The 23,196-nt window shown below is 39.7% G+C and overlaps 1 protein-coding gene across 1 annotated transcript in view; it reads right to left on the bottom strand.

The window, feature by feature from the left end:
* Positions 1 to 3,745: 3,745 nt before the first annotated feature.
* The window catches only part of MET (MET proto-oncogene, receptor tyrosine kinase), an 89,491-nt gene continuing 70,040 nt past the window's right edge, over positions 3,746 to 23,196 (bottom strand). Inside the window, exons 12-21 of the mRNA XM_058804689.1 lie at positions 21,768 to 21,914; positions 19,603 to 19,759; positions 18,669 to 18,809; positions 16,068 to 16,298; positions 13,598 to 13,678; positions 12,796 to 12,977; positions 11,446 to 11,555; positions 8,840 to 9,005; positions 7,848 to 7,984; positions 3,746 to 7,704 (exon numbers count right to left, since the gene is read on the bottom strand). Of these exons, the coding sequence (XP_058660672.1) occupies positions 7,494 to 7,704; positions 7,848 to 7,984; positions 8,840 to 9,005; positions 11,446 to 11,555; positions 12,796 to 12,977; positions 13,598 to 13,678; positions 16,068 to 16,298; positions 18,669 to 18,809; positions 19,603 to 19,759; positions 21,768 to 21,914 (1,563 nt within the window). The 3' untranslated portion in view covers positions 3,746 to 7,493. The remainder of the gene's footprint in view (positions 7,705 to 7,847; positions 7,985 to 8,839; positions 9,006 to 11,445; positions 11,556 to 12,795; positions 12,978 to 13,597; positions 13,679 to 16,067; positions 16,299 to 18,668; positions 18,810 to 19,602; positions 19,760 to 21,767; positions 21,915 to 23,196) is intronic.

The raw sequence follows: 23,196 nt of genomic DNA, 5'->3' as shown, positions 1-23,196 counted from the left end.
TGGAGTTGGATGTGACTGACTCCTCGTTATGTGCCACTTGCTGACGAGGGTGTGTGTATTGTCACATCTTCCCACATGTTTGCCATCAATTCTCCATCATGAGCTGCAAACGGCTGCAGCCCCACTGTATTTCTTAAACTCCCTTTATTTTATATTGAGCCACAAAAGACAGAGCATATACCACTGTTGTCTGGAGGGCTTTTTTTCCTTCCTAATTAAATTTCAAACTCTTTTTTTAGCATTTGCATTCAGTTTTGTCACACTTGCAAAGCATGCCAACTGCCCCAGTGAGTTGCAGACTCCTGGCAGCCGAGGTATCCATGTTTGGTCATGCACCCTAAAGGTTTTGGCAACAAAACATTTTTTACATCCTAAAGAAGGATATTCAACTGTCATTTGTGCCAGAGAGGGTCTCACTGTGTGCTTGATAATTAGAACCTGGCAAGTGTTAATGCATGGTGTTTGTAGGAATGCACAGAGCCTCAGAGGCCTGAGCAAGGATGAATTCCCTGTTAAATTGTAGTGCATGTAAGAAAGAGATGAACTTCCCAACAGCACTGGGCTGCACCAAAGTACTTCCTGCTGAAACAGAAAAGCACATGCAAACCAGAGGGTCCCCCTGGGCTGAATATGGCAAGGATTTACCTTCTGCTGAGGGTCTCTCCCAGGCATTGTGTGTAGTGAGGAGGCTGCTGGTTCTTGAAAGGAAAGCACCAAAATTAATAGTAACAACAGCCAGAGAAGCAGATTCTCTTACAAAACAGAAATATTTTCTCTTCTGTCCCCCAAGAGGTCATGGAGTGGCTATAAGTGCTTAGCTTAATCAGAAAGACTCTTTTGGAATCCTCACTGGAAAAATGCTCCTGTAGTGTTAGCAGGTGGATGAGGATTGCAAAAGGAAAATTCAGGTTTAGTGTCAGAGCACAGTTCTGGAGTGAGAGACTGATTTCCACTGGGCTGGTGTCTTTTGAGTCAATAAAGTTGTTCTGAGTTCTCCCTGCTGTCTGTGAGATCACAATTTCTTGTAAATGTTTTTACTAATCAGTTTGGCACAATCCTAAGATTTCCTGTGTCTTTCTTTCATGCTCGGAATACTCAGTTCATGACCTGCTTGTTAAAAAGAATGGAAATTGGAATTTTCAGGCATAGATGTTTTGCTTAGTGAGTAAAAAACCTATTATGATTTCTATTTCATTTATCTACTATGACCTTTTCCTCTGATATAATATTATGGCTGAATCCCAGAAATCAAATTCCCAAAGGGTGAGTTTCATCTTTACGTATAAAATTATTTTGAGGCCCTTTTGCAGTTTCTCATATGTACTGTTTTGCCACTGCAACCTCATAATTTATTTACATAAGGCATGTAGGTCTCTTCTTCATGACTGATTTTAACACCAGAGACAGAAAATTAGCAATATGCTAAGCCTTAGCAACCCAGTGGTTCTGTGTACCATTTTCCTTTGTTTTGGAAACCTTTGATATTGGTGGATGTATTAAAAATCTTCCTTAATAGAGGCAAGTTACTCTCAATGGAATAAAAATCTTCCTAAATAGAGGCAAATGACTCTCAATGGTTGAGTTAATAGTGCACTCAAAAAGTTGGTGTAAAATCAACAGGAAAATTTCTGTAGGGTGAGATATCCCTGCCTATTTTTCAGTCTCTTGGCTTTTGTTTAGGGTATCTGTTATGCAATGTTTTGGCCATGGGCCCCATCCACTGTTGATATTCCTGTGGTGGGAAGCCTGCCAGTGTAAGTCAGCTGCAGATCTGCTGCAGTGTGTACCTGGTATAATCAAAATTACTAGGATGAGCATGGGAAGCTTGTGATTCTGTTGACCCTTTCATAAATGCAATATATAGCATCCCTGAGAAATCATGAGAAGTAATCAGAGGAATGTGTTACAAATCTGGTATTTAAGTTCAGACTATCATTTGACTGTGTATTATGCTGGTTTAGATTGAAGACCCTGGTATTAACAGTGGACTGTTTTAAAACCTCGGAGATTTTTTACTGACTTTTCAGGGAAATCCTGAAATATTATTGGAAAGTAAATTAAATTTAAATAATTAGAATAAAAATGGATCAGTCTTGTGACATAGCAAAATGTTTTCATTCTTAGCTGCTATTTTCAATGCATTTTTCACAGAATAAAAGAATATTTAGGGTTAGAAGGGACTTCTGGAGATCGTCAAGTCTGATTTTTTCCCTGAAATATACTTGGAGGTAAAACTGAGTATATATATTTTTTGTTAAGAAGTAAATGTGTCTGGAGAAAATGTGTTTCGATGTTGAGTTTTCCTGATATTTTGAAATTACAAGGGCATATAAATACTGTTTTTAATCAGTTGAAATCACAGAATTAACTAGGTCGGAGATCTTCGAGATCATCAAGTCTAACCTATGACCTAACACCACTTTGTCAACTAGGCCATGGCACTGAGTCCCTCATCCAGTCTTTTCTAAAACATCTCCAGGGCCCAGCTTAGACTGTGTCCTCTTGTCCTGTCTCTGGTTCCCTGGGAGAAGAGGCCAACCCTCACCTGGCTCAGCCTGCTTTCAGGTGGTTGTAGAGTGATGTCTCCCCTGAGCCTCCTCTTCTCCAGGCTAAACAACCCCAGCTCCCTCACAGAACTTGTGTTCCAGACCCTTCACCAGCCTTGTTACCTTTCTCTGAACACATTTCAGCATCTCAACATCCTTCCTAAACTGAGGGGCCCAGAGCTGGACACAGCACTCAAGATGTGGCTTCACCAGTGCTGAGTGCAGGAAAGGAATCACTGCCCTGGTCCTGCTGGCCACACCATTGCTGACACAGGCCAGGATGCCATTGGCCTTCTTGGCCACCTGGACACACATTGGCTCATGTTCAGCCTGCTGTCCATGAGATGCTGTGCATTGAAATAGTCTTGAGTGAGTTAAGTACAAAATGTTCCCCTGAGAAAAGACTCTGGAGAAATAATTGTGAAGGATCTGACTTAGAGAGGCGCAGGATGGTGTGTATTGCAGTGTTTGTGGGATACTCACTAAAAATACACTTCATGAAAGAGAACTTGTGAATTCAGTGGGATACATCTCATTTAACTGGGAGGAAATGTGTGGGGCAGGCTCCTCTTGTTCCAGGAGAACCAAGAGCCCCATGGATTTTTCTCACAGATACAAAACACCTCACAGACATGAAACGCAGGATGGATGACCCTGAGGGGCACAGGTTCAGGTAATTGAAATTTCTTGTGAATTGTGACTGATTAGGGACTCGGATACCAAACACAAGTGCTGGCATCCTTGCTGGATCACGCAGGTACTCCTTATGATAGCAAATTTCCAAGCTTCAAATGCCACCCCAACTCAAGAATTGTAAGGCTCTGCATGGGTAGAGCCTGTGGTTAGGCAAGAGGCTTCCTATTCAAACAAACTATGCCATAGTTGTTGACAACAAATATTTGGTATCTTTCTCTGACGCATTTATGACTAGGAGGCTGACTAACTTTGTGTTTGATTTATTGCTGCACTCTCTATTTTTAGATTTCTGAGGTTTTTTCCCCTCTCCCCCACAGTTTCACAGGTTGCTCTTCCCATGTTTATCAGAAAAAGCATATGGACAGACTTGTCAGTTTAACAGTGAATGTGAGCAGTAATTCTAGCACGAGGAGTTTAACATATTACAATAATTCATTTTAATAACATGTTTATTCAGTCATGACAACAACTATAAACATAAGTACCATTCAGCTCTTTGCCAATATATGAACTTACTAACATCAAATCTTACCAGAATCACATATTCTTACAGGTGTCCCAGACACAACATTAACTTTATTAAGCAAAAGTTCATAAATAGTAAAAATGTCCTCTGTTTCACATTGCAGCGTTCCTTAAGCATGTACGTACAAGTTTGGAGTAACTTCTCCAAATCTTTGTGTCATAAACTTCCTTAGCTGTTTTAACAACCATAGAGATGATTTTTTTTGCCTGCAGCAAAGCCTTTTGTCCTTGAGCAATCTACAATTAGTATCACTCTCAGCAGACATGAAAGTTCATTTCTGAAATGAAAGTGGTGATGAAACACAATACAATATTATCTGCTCATAGCTTGCCTGCACACTCTGCCCTCATTATAAATCTTTCAGTTATAACACAGTCTCCTAAAGAACAATATATCTCCCTAATATCAGTTCTTTATCTGCATTACCTCTCTTTGAAGATCTTAAAATGCTTGGCCTGCAGCAATGCAGATATTATACTTAGGGTGGAGTGTGTTTACAGTCAGTTCTTTTCCTTTTTAATATTTACACAGTATTTCTTAAGGTTGTTACAGTTTATGAATCATGTACATTGACATACGTTTTCTGAAATGTTCACAGTGCAGTATTTTGTGGCCTAACCAAACTTTGTAAATGTCATTAAAAATAAACTTTTTTTTTAATATAAAAATAGAATACTTTATGTGTTTACACCAGCAAACCCAGTTCTATTCTATTCTAAACAAACTATACAGTAGTATGCACAGAATTCCACAGGAACAGAAATGACATGTGATGTTTGCCCTAAAGTTATAGTACTCTTCCCTAATGAATATAAGTTTTATTTACTATCTCTTTTCAAAATTGTTTCTCTGGTCATAACATAGCATTAAAAGTAGATAATTCACTGGGTTGTGTGATCCAAGAAGAGAGTAAAGAGGGCCTGAAGCCATTTCTTCTTTTGATCAGTCTTTGCTCTTCAGGGCTGGTATGAAGAAGTTACTGATATGCCTGTGATGGTGGGGTCTTTTTAGGTCAGGGCAGCCTGCAACACCTCTGCTCCTTGCTCACCTTTGTTAGGAGCTCTACACAAGGGTAGGTGGCAGAGCTTCAGCTGCTCACCAAGTGACTCACCAGACAGCAGCCTTCAGGTTTTAATTCCCAGAGTGATTCACTGTTTATTGAAAGAAATGGAGGCTTTTCATTTTTCAGCAAGAGATCTGTTGCTGTAGACTGTTTGACTCAAATAAATGACTGAATGTTGGAATAATGTTGACACTAGGAATGCTTTAAGCTAGATGATTTTCCCTTTGTTTTTGTACCGTCTGACTATACCAGAGAACTGGTAAGACACAGAATCAGAGAATCATAGAATGGCCCAGGTTAGAAGGGACCTTAAAGATCATATAGTTCCAGCCCCTCTGCTGTGGGTATATTGATTAATGTTGAAAATTCCAGGGATGGGGCATCCACAACTTCCCTGGACAACCTGTTCCAGTGTGTCACCACCTTCACAGTAAAGAATTTTTCCCCAATATCTAATTTAAACCTTCTGTCTTTCAGTTTAAACTCATTCCCCTTTGTACAGTCTCTACATGCCTTTGTAAATAGTCTTGTTCCATCCTTCCTGCAGGCTCCCTTCAGGTACTGGAAGGCTGCAATTAGGTCATGCCAAAGCCTTCTCTCTTCCAGGCTAAACAATTCCAATTCTCCCAGCCTTTCCCCACTGGAGAGGTGCTCCAACTTTCTAATCATCATGGTTGATGATTGATGTCCTTCCTGTAATGGGCCCCAAAGCTGGATGCAGCACTCCAGGTGGGTCTCACCAGAGTGGAGAAGGGGCAGAATCCCCTCCCTTGATCTGCTGGCCACGCTGCTCATGATGCAGCCCAGGATACAATTGGCTTTCTGGGCTGGGAGGGCACTTGGCCTGCTCAGTGCAGCCTCTCATGCACCCCAAGTCCTTCTTGGCAGGGCTGCTCTGCATCTGTTCATTCCTGTGGTGATACAGGGGTTGCCCTGACCAAGCTGCAGCACCTTGCCCTTGGTCCTGTTAAAACTCATGGCATTCCCACCAGCTCTCTTCTTGAGCTTGTCCAGGTCCCTCTGGATGGCATCCCATCCTTCAGGTTTGTCAACTGCACCTCCCAGCTTGATGTCATCTGCAAATGTTCTGAAGGTGCACTCGTGCCCTTTGTCTTTGTCATTAATGAAGATATTAAATAACACTGGTCCCAGTGCTGGCCCCTGAGGGACACCACTTGTCACTGATGGCCATGAGGACTCTGAGCCATTGACCTCTACTCTCTGGATGTGCTGTCCAAACAACTTCTTATCCATCCAATAGTCCACCCATCAAATCCATCTTTCTCCAGTTCAGAGAGGAGGTTGTGGGGGGCTGTGACAAAAACCTTAGAGAAGCCCAGGTAGATGACATCTGTACACCTCCCCTTGTCCACTGGTGTAGTCACTTCATCCTAGTAGGCCACTAGGCTGGTCAGGGAGGACCTGCCCTTGGAGAAGCTGTGCTGGTGTCTTGAAATCTGGTGAAGAACTGCTCTGTCCTTCATGTGCCTTCTAGGAGGGTCTGTACCATGACCTTCCCAAGCACAGAGGTGAGGCTGACAGGTTGGTAGTTCCCAGGGTTGTTCTTTGTTCTCTTCTTAAAGATAGATACACTGGTCCCCTTTTCCAGTCACCTGGGACTTTCCCTGGCTGCCATGACTTTTTGAATATCATGGAGACCAGCTTGGTGAGTGCATCAGCCAATTCCTTCGGAATTCTGGGATACATTTCATCAGGTCCCATAGACTTGTGCACATCCAGATTCCCTGGATGGTCATGAACCTGGTCTTCACTTACAGGGGGAGGGGCTTTGTTCCCCCAGTCCTCATCCTGTTGTCCATCCTTTCCAGAGGTGTGGGAAGAAATGATGCCATTGAAGACTGAGGAAAGTCTGAGGACTGAGGGAATTCTGAGGACTCAGACTTCTCCTCATCCACTAGCACTGTTTAACAGAGAGGGAGCACCTTCTTTGGCCTTAGTTTTCTGATTAACATACCTGTAGAAGCCCTTTCTGTTATTCTTTACATCCCTTGCCAGATTCAGTTCCAGTTTTGTCTTGGTCTTCCTCACCCAGCTCTTACTCATTCATACTTTTCTATACTTATTTTACTGCACACCATTTCTTGATTTTGATTTCTGTTAAGACACCATGAGGCTGGCTATCTTGGCTTCCTAGGTTCTTAGAAACCTTGTTGATGTAGTTCAAAAATCCGAAGTTTTCCCCATGTGGGATGAAAATACATTTTAAACTCTTGTAATTTTCATTGCATTTCTTGGCCTTTTGTGTGAAAACCATTTCTGCACTGTTCGTTATCCTGAAGTACATGCACAGTAACAGTCCTTCCAGCCATACTGATTGATATTCTACTTCCATGGCATTTGTTCTTGGGTCTGAGCACACATTAATGACAGTTTGTGGGAACTAACTCTGGAGGGTAGCACTCCACATTTCTATTTGGTAAATTGATGGCGTTCTCCAAATACTTGGAAATTACTGTTTATGGAATCCTGTATCCTTAAACAATATGATATTGTGTCCTTGTACTAGTGCAACTTGGGCAACAACATAAACATGTGCAACAGTGTTCTCACAAAGACTGGGCGGTAAAAACTAGTGGACAAAATGTTTTGCTCTTTGTTCATACAATGAAGAATGGATTTTCCTTAATTTCAGACATACCCGTCATGTGTCAACATCCATGTCTGTGTTGTCTTGTGATGACAGAAGAGAAGGATATGGAGCAATGGACTTGACATTGACATAAGTAGCATTGACATGAACATAGTGTTCCCCAATAAAAGTGGAGAAGATTGTTGATATTTTTGAAACAAGTTCCGAAAATGCTGGACGCATCTCAGGTTTTGGATGCCAGCACTTCAGCATGACTTCATACCTGCCATTCAAATAGAAGAGGTGTTCAATTATAAAATCACATAAAAAGAAAAAACCCAACTCTCTCTTTCCTCCCACAGCCTCAATTACTATAGCAGAAGAATCAGCAGGATTTGCAGAAGTCTTTGCAAACGATTTACTTACAGTGGATCAGGGCAGTATTCAGGTTGCAGCAGCCTTCTTCCTTGTAGTAAGTAAACAGTTATATCAAAAGAATTTACATCAGGATAAGGTGGTGCCCCTCGTGTCATAAGTTCCCATAACAATACACCAAAGGACCACTAAGAAAACAAAGAAATAAATAAGAAGTTAAAGGGTTGGAGGGCTTTACATTCCTGTTTTAGAAGATGGTTTGACAGATTTAAGCATTTAACTGCATGGATTTTCCCTTTGAAAAGTTGTTTTACTGCATTCAGCTTTCTTTTAAGTGGGCTAATAAATGCTGTAGGGACTTGAGGAGCCACTTAAATACGAGCCAAAGAATCTCAACTAAGTAAATGAAAGAAAATAAAAGCCTATAGGCCTGCTACTTTGCTGGTATAAATTGGCAAGACTTCTTTTGAGGTTAATGGAGCTCTGCCAGTTTACATGAACTGATGATCTGACTAACTCTGTGTAAATACCTGCTGAAGACAATATACATGGTGAAAATTCTGTGCATCACAGGTCAATCTGAATCTGGATTGAAAAGAGAGCTAAAATAGAAAGCAATCCAGCCAATGACTTCATTGTAACAATTTTTTCTTCGTACATGGCCAGGTAATACTTGAGATTACTGTAGGCAGCCAGACTAGACTTTTATGAGTCTCCAAGTTAACCTGTTCTGTCAAGCTTTCCTGAGCCCCTCCTATAGCAGGGTTCTTGGCTTCTTAGAATGTCCTTAGTGTCCCTTGGAACAGGGTTTAACTCCTAATTCTTTCCTGAGCAGTAACATATAATCAGGTCAACAACTTCTTGCTTAGTGATTGGGACAAATACACTTTCTGGATGTAGAAAGACTCTTGTTCTTATGTGAACAAAAGCTAGATTCAAATATCAGTTTTCATTTGGAGCTGTTCCATTAATTAAATACTAGAAAGATGCCTCAGGCAATATAAAAGAAATAAATAGGTGATACAAATATGTTTGTACATTACCACATCTGACTTTGTTGTGAACTTCTGAGTTTGTAAACTTTCTAAAGCCATCCATTTCACTGGCAGTTTAGCTCCTGTTTTATTGTGTACACTGTAGTATTCTTTATCATAGACATCTCTAGCAAGACCAAAATCAGCAACCTTGACAGTGAATTTTTCATCCAACCTACAGAAAAGACAAGAGGTATTATTTGCAACTGAGTGGGAAAGATTTACCATGTTGGTGGATTATAATGACTGACTTGCATTTTTGAGACTGTGACTTTGGATGGCAGTACTTTATTTGGCATCTATGAACTAATGTAACACTGAAACAAAAGTGCAGCAAAGCATATTTGACACGCATTTAACACAGTGAATGAACTCAGGAAATTACTGATATTGTTTTGATAATACAATTTGAATTACAGCTATTTTAAAACAATTGCTATGTATAAAAAGATTTTCGCTAATAGCCTATACATCCTGATTGAGTTCTACATCATTTCTTCCACAGCTGTTTTTTCTTCTGTATCCTTAAAACCTGTTCATTTTTATTTCCAAGTTAATGCATCACCTTTCCTACTTACTCTCAGTTTTGATAAGGAGGGATCCATCATTATCTCAGTGATTGCCTTTATGTAATAATGTACTCCTGTAACTAAGGATGAGTTTAGTGTGTATTCTGGGAGAAAATTATGGCATAACAAAAGTTCTGTTGGGGTACCAGCTCAGCCATACCAGAAGACCTCCTTAGCTTCGCTTCTCCTAAGCCTGGTATTTGTCCTGATAAGTGGTATCATTGTTACAAACAGACAGAGTGTGGATGTGGGCATTTTCAGGCCTATCCTTCTTTACAGGTGCAGACCTAGTCACGGCAAGCACTTCTTTTTGGGCTTCCTTACAGCATCACAAGGTCACAGAATGGGTGTGGTTGGAACGGGCCCCTGAAGATCATTTAGTTCACTGTAATCTCCCCTACTCAAAGCATGGTCTGCTACTACAGGTTGCTCAGAACCATGACCAGCTGGGTTTTGAATATTTACAAGGATAAGGACTCCACTACCTCTCTGGCAACCTGGGCCAGTGTTCAGTCATCTGTATAATAAAAGTGTTACTATGTTTAAAGGCAATTTTCTCTGTTTCAGTTTGTGCCCACTGCCTCTTGGCCTGTCCTTGGGAACCACTTAGAAGAACCTGGCTTCCTCTTCTTTAAGTCACCATATCAGTTATACATAGGGATAAGATCCCCTTGAACCTTCTCTAGGCTAAATGATCCTGGCTTTCTGTGTCTGCACATGACGTTTCCTTGTCTTGAATTTATGAGGTTTCTGTCTGGACAACTCTGGTCTGTTGAAGTAAGTGCATGGGACAGAACCATCTGCTGTATTTACTGATGTTGTAACTTAATCTGATGAAGGGAGTAGAAGGAACTTTGATGGATCAACAGGAAACAGTTTATGCCATAGCAGGTTCCTGCACCTCTTCCAGGATAGTGGAATAGAGTATATAGTCCCTGAGGACTATATTTGCAGCTGGCTTCCTTTCTGATAGACATCACCAGTGCAGCAGGGCCTGAACTGAGCGTTGGATTGCACATGGCCTCTGGGGACAGTGAGTCTGGTGACTGCAGCTCTCCAGGCTCTGAAGTGCTGATCCCTATAGGAGTACATTCAGTGGTCATGTGAGACACCCTGAGAGCTGCTCCCATTGCCACCATTTGGACTTTGATTAGATGAACTAGGTCTTTTGTTCAGAAACCCAATGCATTTCTTCTTAGGAAATATTAAAATCTGCTTGTGGCTTTTTTTTTTTCCCATCTCTTTAAACAAACCAATACCTGCAATAAAATGTTCTTTTTCAGAGGCTGTTCAGCTGCACAGGTGTGCAGCCTTGAAAGAAGAGTAAGACATCTGATGTCACAGGTTAATGACCTTTTTGCAGCCAGAGTTCCAGTTTATGATGTGCTAAAAATAAACTTTAAGGCTGTGCCTCATTAATTCACAACATCAGTGATAAATCAGCATAATCATATTGGCAAATCCTGTATCAGTTTTTCTTTGTGGGAACAGAACTGTCTGGCTTCCCAGACACTAGTAAGATTCTTTGAATAATAATTTGTGTGCCTGTTTGAGCCAAAGCAAGCTCATACTCATGTAATGAAAGACTATTGTCAAGAGGTCTCACTGGTGTTTCTTTGTGTTCCTGTTTTTCTCACCGAGTTCCCCTGTTTTCGTCTCCCTCCTGGTTAGGTGTGGCAGCAGAGACATACTGCTTCTGAAGAGGCAGGGTGGAAGCACAGCAAGTTGAGGCAACAGCAGTTTAACTTCCCTTAGGAGATGCCTTTTAAACTCTAACCAATGATTTTGAGAGGCTACGCTTTCACCTCAGCTTTCCTATTTCTCACACTCAAAAAGAGCTTATGTGTTAGAAATGAGCCCTTAGCAAGATGAGTAGCTCATCAGCATGCAAGACAAACATCAGTATAATTGTAGAGCAATGAAAAAACCACCATCTTTTTACTAAAAAATAGCAGAATCCTGGAAATTTCAGTTTATCTCATCTCATCTCACTGTTTTATACAGAAGAGTGTGGTAATGTGGCTGAAAGTAGACCTTTGTACTTACATACAGTTTCTTGCTGCCAAATCTCTATGGACAAACTTTTTACTTGCAAGGTATTTCATTCCTTTTGCAACCTGAAGGCCAAATCCAATTAAATCTTTTACTGTTGGATTCTGGAAAACACAAACATTTATGATAAAATTAATGCAGAAGCTTAAGGATTGGACAGCTTTATGCTGTGACTCTAGGTTTTATCCACCTCTCCTGCCACCAGAATGATCAAGAAAGGTTGGTGCTTGTAGTGAAACTGGTTTAAGTTTAGGTCAGCTTCTTACCCCCAGTGAGAAAACACACTATAAGAAAACAAAAGAGCTGACAGTGTCCAGAAGAGTAGAGTTTACAGCATACGCAGCATAACCTGACCTGAGAAGTGGAACAGTATGCTGAAACTTCAGCATCACAGATGATACAAAAAATTCACACATGTGGACTTAAGGGTGATAGCGTGTAACTCAGTAGAAGGTAATAACTGTGAACTTGGAGCTCAACTGCGGTCATTATTCTATTTATTTCAGGAAGGAACATGGCACTATTTACAGACAAGGGTCCTGGTGCTTGTAGAATGAAAGAAGCTCAAATGGGAGTGGGTCCCAGTCTCTCAAAGCTTAACTCCTCCAAAAATTTGTTGAAATTATTTTTTTAAATTGTACTGTCTATTGATGATTTCTGTAAAAGCAAGGACAAAATCCCATGGGCTCAGAAGTAACTTTATATTGTTCTAACACTGTGAAATAGGTGAAATACTACAGTGTTAAGTGGGCTTGCACTGCCTGAGGTAAGATCTGTGGTCTCCTACTTGAGAGAAAGCAAAGAGGCACATTTGAGGAATCTACAGTCTTTCAGTGGAAATGGGGAAGACTGCTGATAAAAGGATATGCATAATTTGTATAACAGCTCCTGTTTTTCTTTCTTAAGATAAGAAGAAAAAATATTGACAATAAACGTACTGTGACAAGAGCTGCACATGGAGTTCCCTTACCTAGGAGCTGGAAAAGCAGATGCTGATGACTGGCACTGCTGTGCTAAAGTCAACAGAGATGTGCCAGTTTAACCAGAAGATGATTGAGCCCCTGGACGTAGATCTCATAAACACATTTGTTTATAAAGAGGCTTATGGATGGGAAATGAGAATTGCTGATAATTTCTGGGAAACATTCTAGAGAGGAATTTGAGGGGGAGGGGAAGGAGTGGCACTGCTGCGGCTGGGCTCGATGCCAGACTAAGCAAGTGCTAAAGGTTAAGGTGTAGGAACAGCAGCAAGTTGCAGACGTAATGCAATTATGAGAGCCTGTAAGTGTTGGAGCAGGGTGTGGCCAGACTTGCATTACCCTCCACACCTCACCAGGTACTTACATGAGTCTCATTCCTAATGAAGTTTCGAAGATCTCCATGTTTCATGTATGGAAGAACAACTAATGGGGATCCTTCATTGGGCAAACAGATTCCCAGGAGTGACAGAACATTGGGATGAGTGAAATCTTTCATGATTATACCTTCTTTCAGAAACTGAGCTACTTCTTCCAGGTCTGTAATTCCTGAGAAATCCAGTCATAAAGTCAGTTAATTAAAAGAAACAGAAAAAAACTAGACTTCATTTCTCTACAGCATGTCACTACACAACAAAGTGATAATGAGAGACTACAAACATGCTCTCCACCTCCCACATTAAAATGAGGTTATGTGCATTGGTTTTCCTACAATGACCAAATACAGGTTGTTGGTAATGTTGATTTTGTTTCTCCATTTCTTATGTTAAATGATTTAAAATTGAATAATAACACTTGAGTACTCAAGTCCTAAATAAATTTTATACTATCTTTCTGGTTTTCCAGCAGCTTTGCCCACTCTTCAGCAGTTTAACCTCCAAACCCGAATCTTCAGTACTCAGTAGAATAAAAAAGTAACACTACCTTTCCCTTATTTTCCATAGTTGTTTTATTTGTAGAGGAAATATATGGAAATTTCATTTGATTTAAAAATATATGCCAATATATTGTGGTAATTTGGAGTAATTGGAATTGCTCCAAAGATAAATCTGATTCAGCTGCAACTAAAGATCTTTGTTGGTGAATGTATACTTCACTGGAATTTATTGGTTCACCCCAGTTATCTTTGGAATTAATAGTAATGTCTCACTATTAAACATGTAACTCACTATTCAGTGACTTCACAGCACAATGAATTTTCCTGCTATCGTTATCCAGCAATGTCCCATGGTACACACAGCCAAAATGTCCTGTATAAAAAAATGACCAATATTAGCTTTAAGAAGTAAAATTAGCTTTCTGGTATTTTCCACTGGGTAGCAATCATACTGTAACAAAGTGATCACACTCCATTTCTATCCAATTCCCAACATTTGTAATATACACTTCCTAACTAACATATTAAAATAAATGGAATCAGACCATTACATAAAACCACCATTCATAAAATCATCATTACATAAAACCACCACTACATAAAACCACCATTACATAAAATGAAAACTACTTGCAGCATAATTGGTGTTTCTTGACCTAAATGCAGAGTATAACTAATGACAAGGCTGGCGCCACAAATATTTCGTGTTCTTGCAATGACTAAGCATACGAAACCCACGTCAGCCCAGTCCCACCATCTCCTGTGACATGGCTGTCAAAGGAGGATGCCTGGAAGGCACAGGGAGCAGTTAGGAGCAGACATGACCACTGGATTGGTGGCTCCCACTGATCTGCAAGCCCATGCTAAGCGGTCCGCTGGACTGTACAAACTCGATGCATCTGATGGAAAGGACAGCCACTCTGGGATTACAGTGGCTCAGGTCTTGCTGCTCCATGGAAAATGTTGAATGTTAAAGGTGATGTGCTGGCTGTGGATGGTTTGGGAGTTGCTCTACTGATCACAGACTGATGACACCACTTGGCAGTTTTTTTCTGTGGCCTAGTTCCAAGTATAAAATATCACTAAAAGATGATGAACAAAATTTGCCTTCTTTCTCATGGTCTGAGCAGTGAAATGAATTGCCAGGGACACAGAAATCCTGTGCTTTCCTGCCAAGCAAATGATGTTGTCTACCAAAACTTACTATGAGAAGTCAGGTTTAGCAGTATGGGAAACAGGGAAGTTTGAGCTCCAGGTTCACACATTAATTTCTCTAAATCAAGTTATGTACGTGCAGTTGTGGCTTCCTTCACAGATGAAATATTTACTGGAAAGTTTTAAAATACTAATATTTACAGTTAGAAAGCATATTTTGTTTTCTTAAGTGTGAACTCTACAGAGAATAAGACTATCTGATTAATTTTACTATGTTCCAGTCATAAGCTCTGGTCAGAGCTCAGTTTGCTTTGCTTTTGGCTTGAAGTAAAATTAATCCAAAGTTTGTTTTATAAAAGCAACTAAAATCCCATCAGACCACAGATTGCTTGCAGCCTGGGCACAAATCCTAAAGCTTGGATTGGGTGTGTCTAAAATATTTTGGGGTTTGGCCCATTTCTAGTTAGAAGGGAGAAAATTTAAAATGGTTAATTATCTCAGTGTCATTCCAGATATTATTTAAGATTTAAAAAAGGGGAAATTACTTGGATTTTTCCAAAACAAAAAAGAAAAGAAAAAGGCCCACCCTTGCTTAGGGGATGAAGAAGTGTAATACATAGAAGTGAAACACACTGACTGTTTGTTTGATTTGTGGCTCTTGTCCTGCAGAAGAGGCATTAAGAATATAATTTATAGCCAATTTTTTATCAGTATTCTGATACTAAACAAGAGACCTCTCATGCATGATCTGTAGAAATACCGAAAAACAGTTTGTACTTTGGTTACTAATAGGTACTCAGTCATACAGAGTTTAAAAATGTCCCAAACAGAAATACTGGCTTGGGCTGTGAAAGGTAAAGGGAGCTTGCTTATTAAGATGTAGAGGAATAAGAGTGATGAGAGAAATTTAGAAAAATAGGAGACTTGCTAAATCAGGGACAAAACTAAGGGGAAGTGAATCAGGAGCTACATATTTCTGCAGCTGGCATGAGAGGAATGAAGTGATATGAAGAGCATTTGCTGGGAGGAAACAAGCAGCAAATTCCTCAGAGCTGGTGGAAACTTGAGGAGGGAAAAGGGGTGTGGGCATTTCACCTGGGCCATGGGGACTTTTACTGTATGCACTAATGACTGCAGGAGTCTCCCCTGTCATGTAGCAATCCTGACAGACAATAGGCTCCAAGTTTGAGGGCACTTGTGTTCCTGCCTCAGCATCCCCTGCCATTTAGGTGTGTGCCTTAGGTTTCACACAATACCCTGTGGCAGATTCACTCCCATTCCACAGCCTCACGGATCAGAAGCCCTGGCTGAGCTTTCTGTAGCCTGGAAAAGGGTGAGAGTGAGGCACTTGTAGGGGAACCAGCAAGTCCATGAGTTTAAAAGAGCCTCATTAGTTGGCAGACTCCTTCCTCCTGATGGTGTCTTCTCAACTGATCAGATGCACTGACTTCAAAGGAGAGCCCCTTCATTCCCCGCTTGATTCAGTACATGGTATGCAGTGCTATAAGAGCTGAAAAGCTTGAAAAAAAATCTCTGTATGGACCCCTTATTCAGAATGGGTGTGCAAAAAGAGGAGCAGTTTGTAATGTAAGAGTTGCAGTACCCACCTCTTCCTATGACTTCATTGAAGTGCACAATCAGACTGTCAGCACCAATAACCACGTGCTGCACTTCTTTGACCAGGTCGGGATTTAAGGCACTGATGTCTATGTGGACATTGGTCTGGAGAAGTGGACTGGCTAAATCTGAGTCTCCACTAGACAGAATCGGGGAGAGGTCAGAGTGAGGATACTGGGCAGGTCTGCATGATCCATTCTGAGACATGCTTGGAAACTGATCTGGAAAATGAACAGAAACTGTTATAATCATTTCAAACTTCTCCTTGAAAAATGAAGAGTTTTATTGCATTGGTAAGAAAGGTTTGATTTTATCAGTTTGGAAGTGGCTTGGCTTTACGGAAGTTTTGGTCACTAAGGGAAAATGAAAATATGCCTTGGTTATCTGCCAGCCTCCAGGAAAACCATGTCACTAGAAACTTATGCTTGTCTCAGCTCTACTTTTAAGAAAGTAAATGGCAAAACTTGCACTTTTCTGAGGGGATGGAATGAAGCCTTGTCACTTCTTGCCAAAGAGAGGTTATAGCATTTCTAGCAATTGGGAGTAACAAGATTAAAACAGAAAAATGACAGCAATATGGGAGGAGGAGGTAGTGAACAATTGAAAACATGAAGCTTTTTATTATTGTCATGCTCTAATGTGGTAGGGAACTTTACACTTCTCGAAGGTTTCCAAAGTGCTGGTGAGTAGCTGTATTTATCCAATGGTAAATATTCAACCAGGGAAATGCCTAGAGGTGATTCATTTCCTGTAACTGCTGAAGATATTACAGTTGGTGCTACTCATGAAAATAACATGAGCCATCTGATACAGCAGAAACTAAAATATTTCAGTAAATCCAGGAGTATCTATTTTGAGATTTTATCAACAGCATGTTGTTCAGGTATTTCAAATTAGTTTTGTTTAAAACCCTTTCCCTAGCATTTTGTGTGGCTGAATGAAAGAACTATGTTTAGTTTACATCAATTTGAGTCTGGAATGATTTCAGTGGAGTTGATGAGCTCAATTTAGTTCAGGGTCAAAAACAAAAAAAAAGAGAGTAAATTTACTAATATAAATGATCAGATATCTTATTACAAAAAGTAAAAAAAATATTGTACAGATGTTCCTTATTTATTCCTGCATAAAACTTGTGGAATTTTTATAAAGTGCTTTTATCACTCTGGGAGCTGAGAAATACTCTGTTATTTTATCTAGGAGCAAAAATACCAGCTCTTACAACTTACAAATGAGTTTATTTGTAACTAAAGGCAAATATCTATTTAATAAGCACAGTAAAATAATCTAGCCATGGCCGCAAAATAATATTTACAGCTGCGAAATGTAAACCTGCATGTTTTCTAATGTTTCTTTTCTTTCATTCTTTGATAATATTGACATCAAATTGCTGCAGGATCATTAGATGAACACACACCCTTCTTGGATGCACTCTCCACTGCACTTTGCCAGTACACAGTGGCTGCATGACCACTGTGGATTTGCCTTTCACCAAGGATCTTTGCATAGTTTTGTCTCATGTACTACTTTCCCTTCTAACCAGTAGCACGGGCTTTTTCCCTTTGGAAATTTTTCAATCAAGAAACTTCCTGTACAAGCTGGTGGCAGCAATTAAAGAATAATAGGGGAAAGCTGGGAGCAGGTCTGCGTCTCAGATAGCTCTGTGATTGGGGCTTGCAAAGGTGGAACAAAGATTTGGAGTTATTTCTGTTGAGTTGTATACAGCAGCACCTGAAATAGTACAAGACTATGTCTACACCAAGACTAACAACTATCTGTGATATCTCACACACCATAATGTGGTAACTCCTAATAGATAAAGGTTCTTTAATGGTAATCACAGAAAATGGTCTCCACACGTGTTAAAGGATCTTAGCATGGTGTGACAAGTGTAGCAGAGTGCTCTTCTGAAGAATAACCACTTTAAGGTCACATTATTCAGCACAAAAATGTATTTGGTGCAGGATTATTCCCTGAGACTGGCAAAATGGCAGATGGCATATGGACCTCCATTCAATTTGTCACAGTCTTCATATCCTTTTAGCTTAACTTTTAAAGTAAACATTTTTGCATTATACAATGTCCCATTTTACAGGAGGGGCATTAACAGACAAAAGAATATGAGTTTACAAAACTCCATGTACCATGTCAGGCCAACAGAACTGCTTTATTATAACTGTAGGAAGTCACTGGGACACACTAAACCTACAGCCACTTGATGTTATCATTAAAATCAGCCTTTTCTGAGGGGATTTGGGCATGGTGCGATGGATCTTATGACAACACAGAATCACTATATACACTAGCTCCTAATAACTTGTGGAGCATACTTATAGAGAGTTTTTACTAATTTTATTTTATTTATTCCTTCAACCTGAGTAAAAGTAAAAATCCTATGGACTTTGATCTTGGGAAGCACCTGAGAAGCTCAGTTAAAATAGCAAGCCTGTGAATACGTGAGAGGCCCACAATTGCAGACAAATCAGATGAGAAACTGAAATTAGGATACTGATCAAAACAGCTGTCATTTGAAGACATATGAAAATCAAGATGTGTAAAATATCCTCCATACTGATTCCTAATTAGAGTCATACCTTCTAGAAAAGTTGATCTGTAGTCTACAGATTCGCTTGAAACCATTTCTGTGGTTGGGCTTACACTCCTTGCACTCACCAGCCTGTCCAGGTGAGGAGTGTGCACTCTGCCATCATAACGAACTAGGTCACTTCCCAGATCTGGAGGGGGAGGAGAAAGCAATAATTAGAAAACCCTCATGTTTTCAGTATGCCAATATTGATTTATCTACTTATTTAAATTCAGATTTTCTGCTCTGCTGGGAAGAGGGTTAGGTTCTTGCTGTGGCAGATGTGCAGGACTTGATCTATTTTACAGTGCAAGATTTTCTGGAAAAAAATCTTGTGTTGAAGACTCACTCTTACCTATACTGGAAGATCAAAGACTGCTTTGAAGGCTCTAGGGGCAGCTTCATGGTCTGACTGTGACAGTGCATGAGGACAAGACTTGGTTATACACCAGCTACCCTCCTCCTCCCACCTTACATAGTGTGGCTGCTCCCACTGGAAGGAAACCCAGACACAGGGGCCAGTGAGGAACAGAAGTCTGACCAAGTTCCTGATTTGGGGGAAAAAAACACCAGGAGACTGCAGCACTCTGTGTCTTGCACAACTCCTGCACAGCCTGGATGAAGCTGAAGTACTTGTGATTCCATGCATGTCATTTACCCATCCCCTCTTCCAAAGCTGATTAGGGAAAAGAAGTTACTAAGTTTTCCTAATAGCTCAGAGTTCCTCAGAAATCCTTCTGCTTAAGGCATAATGTGGCCCTTCACCCAGCTCAGGCTCTTGCCAAGCACTGAAATGCAACTAAACATTGGGACTTGATTGTGAAACCTCTGCTGACAGGTTACAACAGGGCAATGCATGGCACTTAAGCAAAGCACAAAGTTATGTCAGTTTTTAAAATCTAAGATAATAACAGAATTATTTGATGGGATTGACTATTATGGACCTTTAATTTGTTTCTTCTTCCTTCTCCAGAAGAAAACCATCAAAAAGATAAAAATTAAGATTGATGTTGAAAGAATTCCAGCAATTAGTCCTGTGAAATTCTGATCTTGCCGGATCAGCACTTTTCCAATAACTGTTGACAAAACTTCTTGCTTCCACTGAAATAACAAAGAAAAAATAGTGTAATGATTTCCAAAGACAAGTAAGAACTAGATTATTAGTACTAAAGTATGAGCTGATATGTCTCATATGTATTAAATCTTGATTTTGTGATGCTGTACTGCGATAAGAGACTGTGAGTGGAGAAATTGTTATATTGGTGTACATGAAAACAGAGCTACATGTTTATGACTCATTTCTCGCCTCTAAGAGCTCTGGTAGTGACACAGCTCTGTATTTGATACACCACACACAGAGCATGCACTCACATGCACTCTGGATAACAAGGTTCCACTGTTACCAGATGTTAATTCAAAATGTTATATTCCTACTTTTACTCATATGCTGCACAGAATGGGCCTATGGCTATATGGGCTGACATGTGCATTAAAAAAAATAGCCCAACTGTCTTTAATGTGTGTCCTTCTGGCACAAATATGCTGTAACATCAAACTCACTCTCTTGTTGACAGCATGCTTGCATTTTAGTTCCCAAGGTCACGTGAGCCTGTCCCTTGCCGGCTTCTAGCTTGCTGACAGTTTAAAGACACAAAACCAAACAAAAAACCAACCCCAAAAACCAACAACCAAACAAGCACCAAGCAGCTAACAGGGAAAAACTGGTTTAGGTCACACAGCACTAGCTCAGTCAGTTGGAATGCATTTGGCCATCTTTTCTCTTCCTCCTGTGGAATTCATCCCTCTGGGTACTGTAATGATGGATTTGCCCGTCAAAAGAGCAAATTTTCTTCTTCACTGGGCAGACTGCAATTTCTGAGTCTCCTTGCCAGTAAACAAGTAGAAACCTTGTTTAACCCCTTTATGTTTTGTTCTTTTCTGTGCATGAAAAATGTCACACATATCTGTTTCTTAGAAGTCAAGAAAATATCACAGAGTAGAACTAATTGAATTCAATGTTAGTCCTGGTCAGATATGTAAAAATACAACATATTAACTGAATGCAACCTGTGCACAAGTATTATTATGTGAAACTAGGCACTTAAAATCTGGGAGACCTACACCAAAAGGAGAGCTGCATCTGATTTTATAGTTTGACTGATATATCCAAGAAAATTAATACTTACTTTAAAAAGAAATTGATATTAAAATAAATTACTAGTTACCATATTAATAAGTCAAATTAATTATTACTATTTACTTAGATTGCAGTAGCACATAGGAATATCATTCAGAGCCCAGGATCCTGTGAGATGAATGCCATAAAGACATTGAAAAAATAGATGTCCCTGCTTCAAAGAGCTTACCTAGACTTTGATCCTAACCACACTTACATGACCAGCAAAGTCTCCACTGTTCTAAGTGAATCAGAGTACAGTTTCATAGTTTAAAAGAAATCCCATTCCAATTTCATTTTTCCATATCTTTAAAAAAATACAAATGTATTGAAAGATTTATGTCTTATTCTATAAATCAGTATGTCTACAATTCAAATTTGCAGTAGCACAGTGAATGACTCTAATGAGACCACCTTTAAAGCAATGACTCAATCATTTGTCCCAAGTGTCTTCTTCTTATAAAAAGAATTGAAATGAAATTATAAAATGCAGACCAAAAGAAAACAAAAAAACCTTCAGGAAAGATTTGATCCTCTTGACTGCAGCAGAATGTTTTGTTGAAAAAAGGGCTTGTGAGTTCCAAACTAAAACTGCTACATTATAGCTTCTCATTCTTCCCCACATGTTTCCTCTTGTGTTTGGATTAATAACTATAATTTTATTTCTGTGCTTAGTTCAGGTCCTACTTTGTGCCTAAGGCTCCATAAAGTCTCTGTACAAACAGGTAATAACAACAATGACAATCAAATTTATTTTAAAATAGCTGATACTACTTGAATTTCCATCCCAAACAAACAGGGGTAGAGATATCTCTGTAAGCAAAGGCTTAGGCTTAAATTTTATTTAGGCTTAAAGTTTATTGGTTCAATAGTGACACTGTGAGTAATAATAAAAATGGCATTAATATCTCATGTGTGGTGCAGTTGGCTCACCTCTATATTTAGCTCGCTGTTGGATTTCAGGAGATCGCTGGGAACCGTACACAGAATTGATTCTGACTGCAGGAGAAGGTTTTCGCAGCTTTTGTTTCCAACTTTTAGCACCTCACCTTTAACAGCTTCTGAATCAATGTAATTTCCCTTGGAAAAAAAAAATCAATTTCATATTACATAACCATCTCATAAAAGTTAAGTAGTTATAAGCTTGGAAGATATTTTTAATGAAGACTAAATTGTGAAATAAAAGGCTAATGAGAACTTACACTGTCCTGTCAATATGCATGTATAGGCTTATTTCATGTAAATGTGACTTTGACAGAGGGGCCAGAGTAGGATGGTAAGCTTTACAGATAAAATCTCCTGTCACTCATACAGCTCATACAGACTTCTGAAATTTTAAATGTCTGAGGGATTAATCCTGTTGGTCCTGTTTAGATTTTTGCATAATTTGTTTAAGAAAGGACACGTTATTTAACACTGTTGTTTACACAAAACTGGCATTATATTATCCACATGCTTAAGGCATCTAAAACATTTTGTTTTGCAAGTGGTTATGGTAGCAGAAATGAAGCTTTCAAGAAGAAGTAATTAATTAAAATAATACACAAGTCTGTTAAAATGATGTTCCACAGACCAAAAAGGAAAAATTCTTGGTAAAGATGAGGCATGAAAATTTTACTTCTTACCCAGAAAACCTGCTCTCACAAGACTTGGATGAGAAATTATTGCTTCTGATTCTGTGACAGCAGAATCCAAAGGCCAAGTTTAGGATCTTTTGTGCTCAGGAGTGCATCTCTATTTAAGAGCTGGCCTGGCCCATGTGCAGCCCAGCTCAAGATGAAAGAAGAGACATACTAAGTGGGATTGAAGGAAAGAAGGGAGAAGGGAAGGACTAATACAGGCTATTTATATGGGCTGGATCTGGGAGTTTTCCATGAGAAGGGAGGAAGGCATCACAGCTGACACCACTGTGAAGCCTTGTATATTGGAAAGAAAACAAGAATTCCATTCTGAGGGGCAAAAAATAATCTTATTTTGGCATATGTTTTAGATCTGCTTCAGAATGAGACTGAACCCTGAGAAAACTGTAACAAATGTATAGGAGAGCCAGCTTAATATCCTATTTTGATGGCAAAGCCACACCCCAGGTAAATGCTTTTTAATTGCTAGCCATAAAAGTCCATTTTGCACTCTATCTTCTGTCTCATTGAAGCCATTCTGTTTGGTGTTAAGTAATAAAATATTCCTGGGCTGGGGAGCATATGAATGCTTATTGCTCATTTGTTTGGAGACTTGTGGCAGATTGTGAGCCACATCTTTCCTCTGATGATGTACCTCAAAAGACTTGAAGTTAATTCTTCCATCTTCAGGATAAATATATCATCCTGGAGAGTGTGGTTGATTGGTCTCTTCTTCTACATCA

Source organism: Ammospiza caudacuta, chromosome 5 (assembly GCF_027887145.1).
Source record: "Ammospiza caudacuta isolate bAmmCau1 chromosome 5, bAmmCau1.pri, whole genome shotgun sequence".
In the NCBI taxonomy this organism is placed as follows: domain Eukaryota; kingdom Metazoa; phylum Chordata; class Aves; order Passeriformes; family Passerellidae; genus Ammospiza; species Ammospiza caudacuta.
Note: the sequence above shows the minus strand (reverse complement) of the source record. Positions and strands in the feature narration are given on the sequence as shown.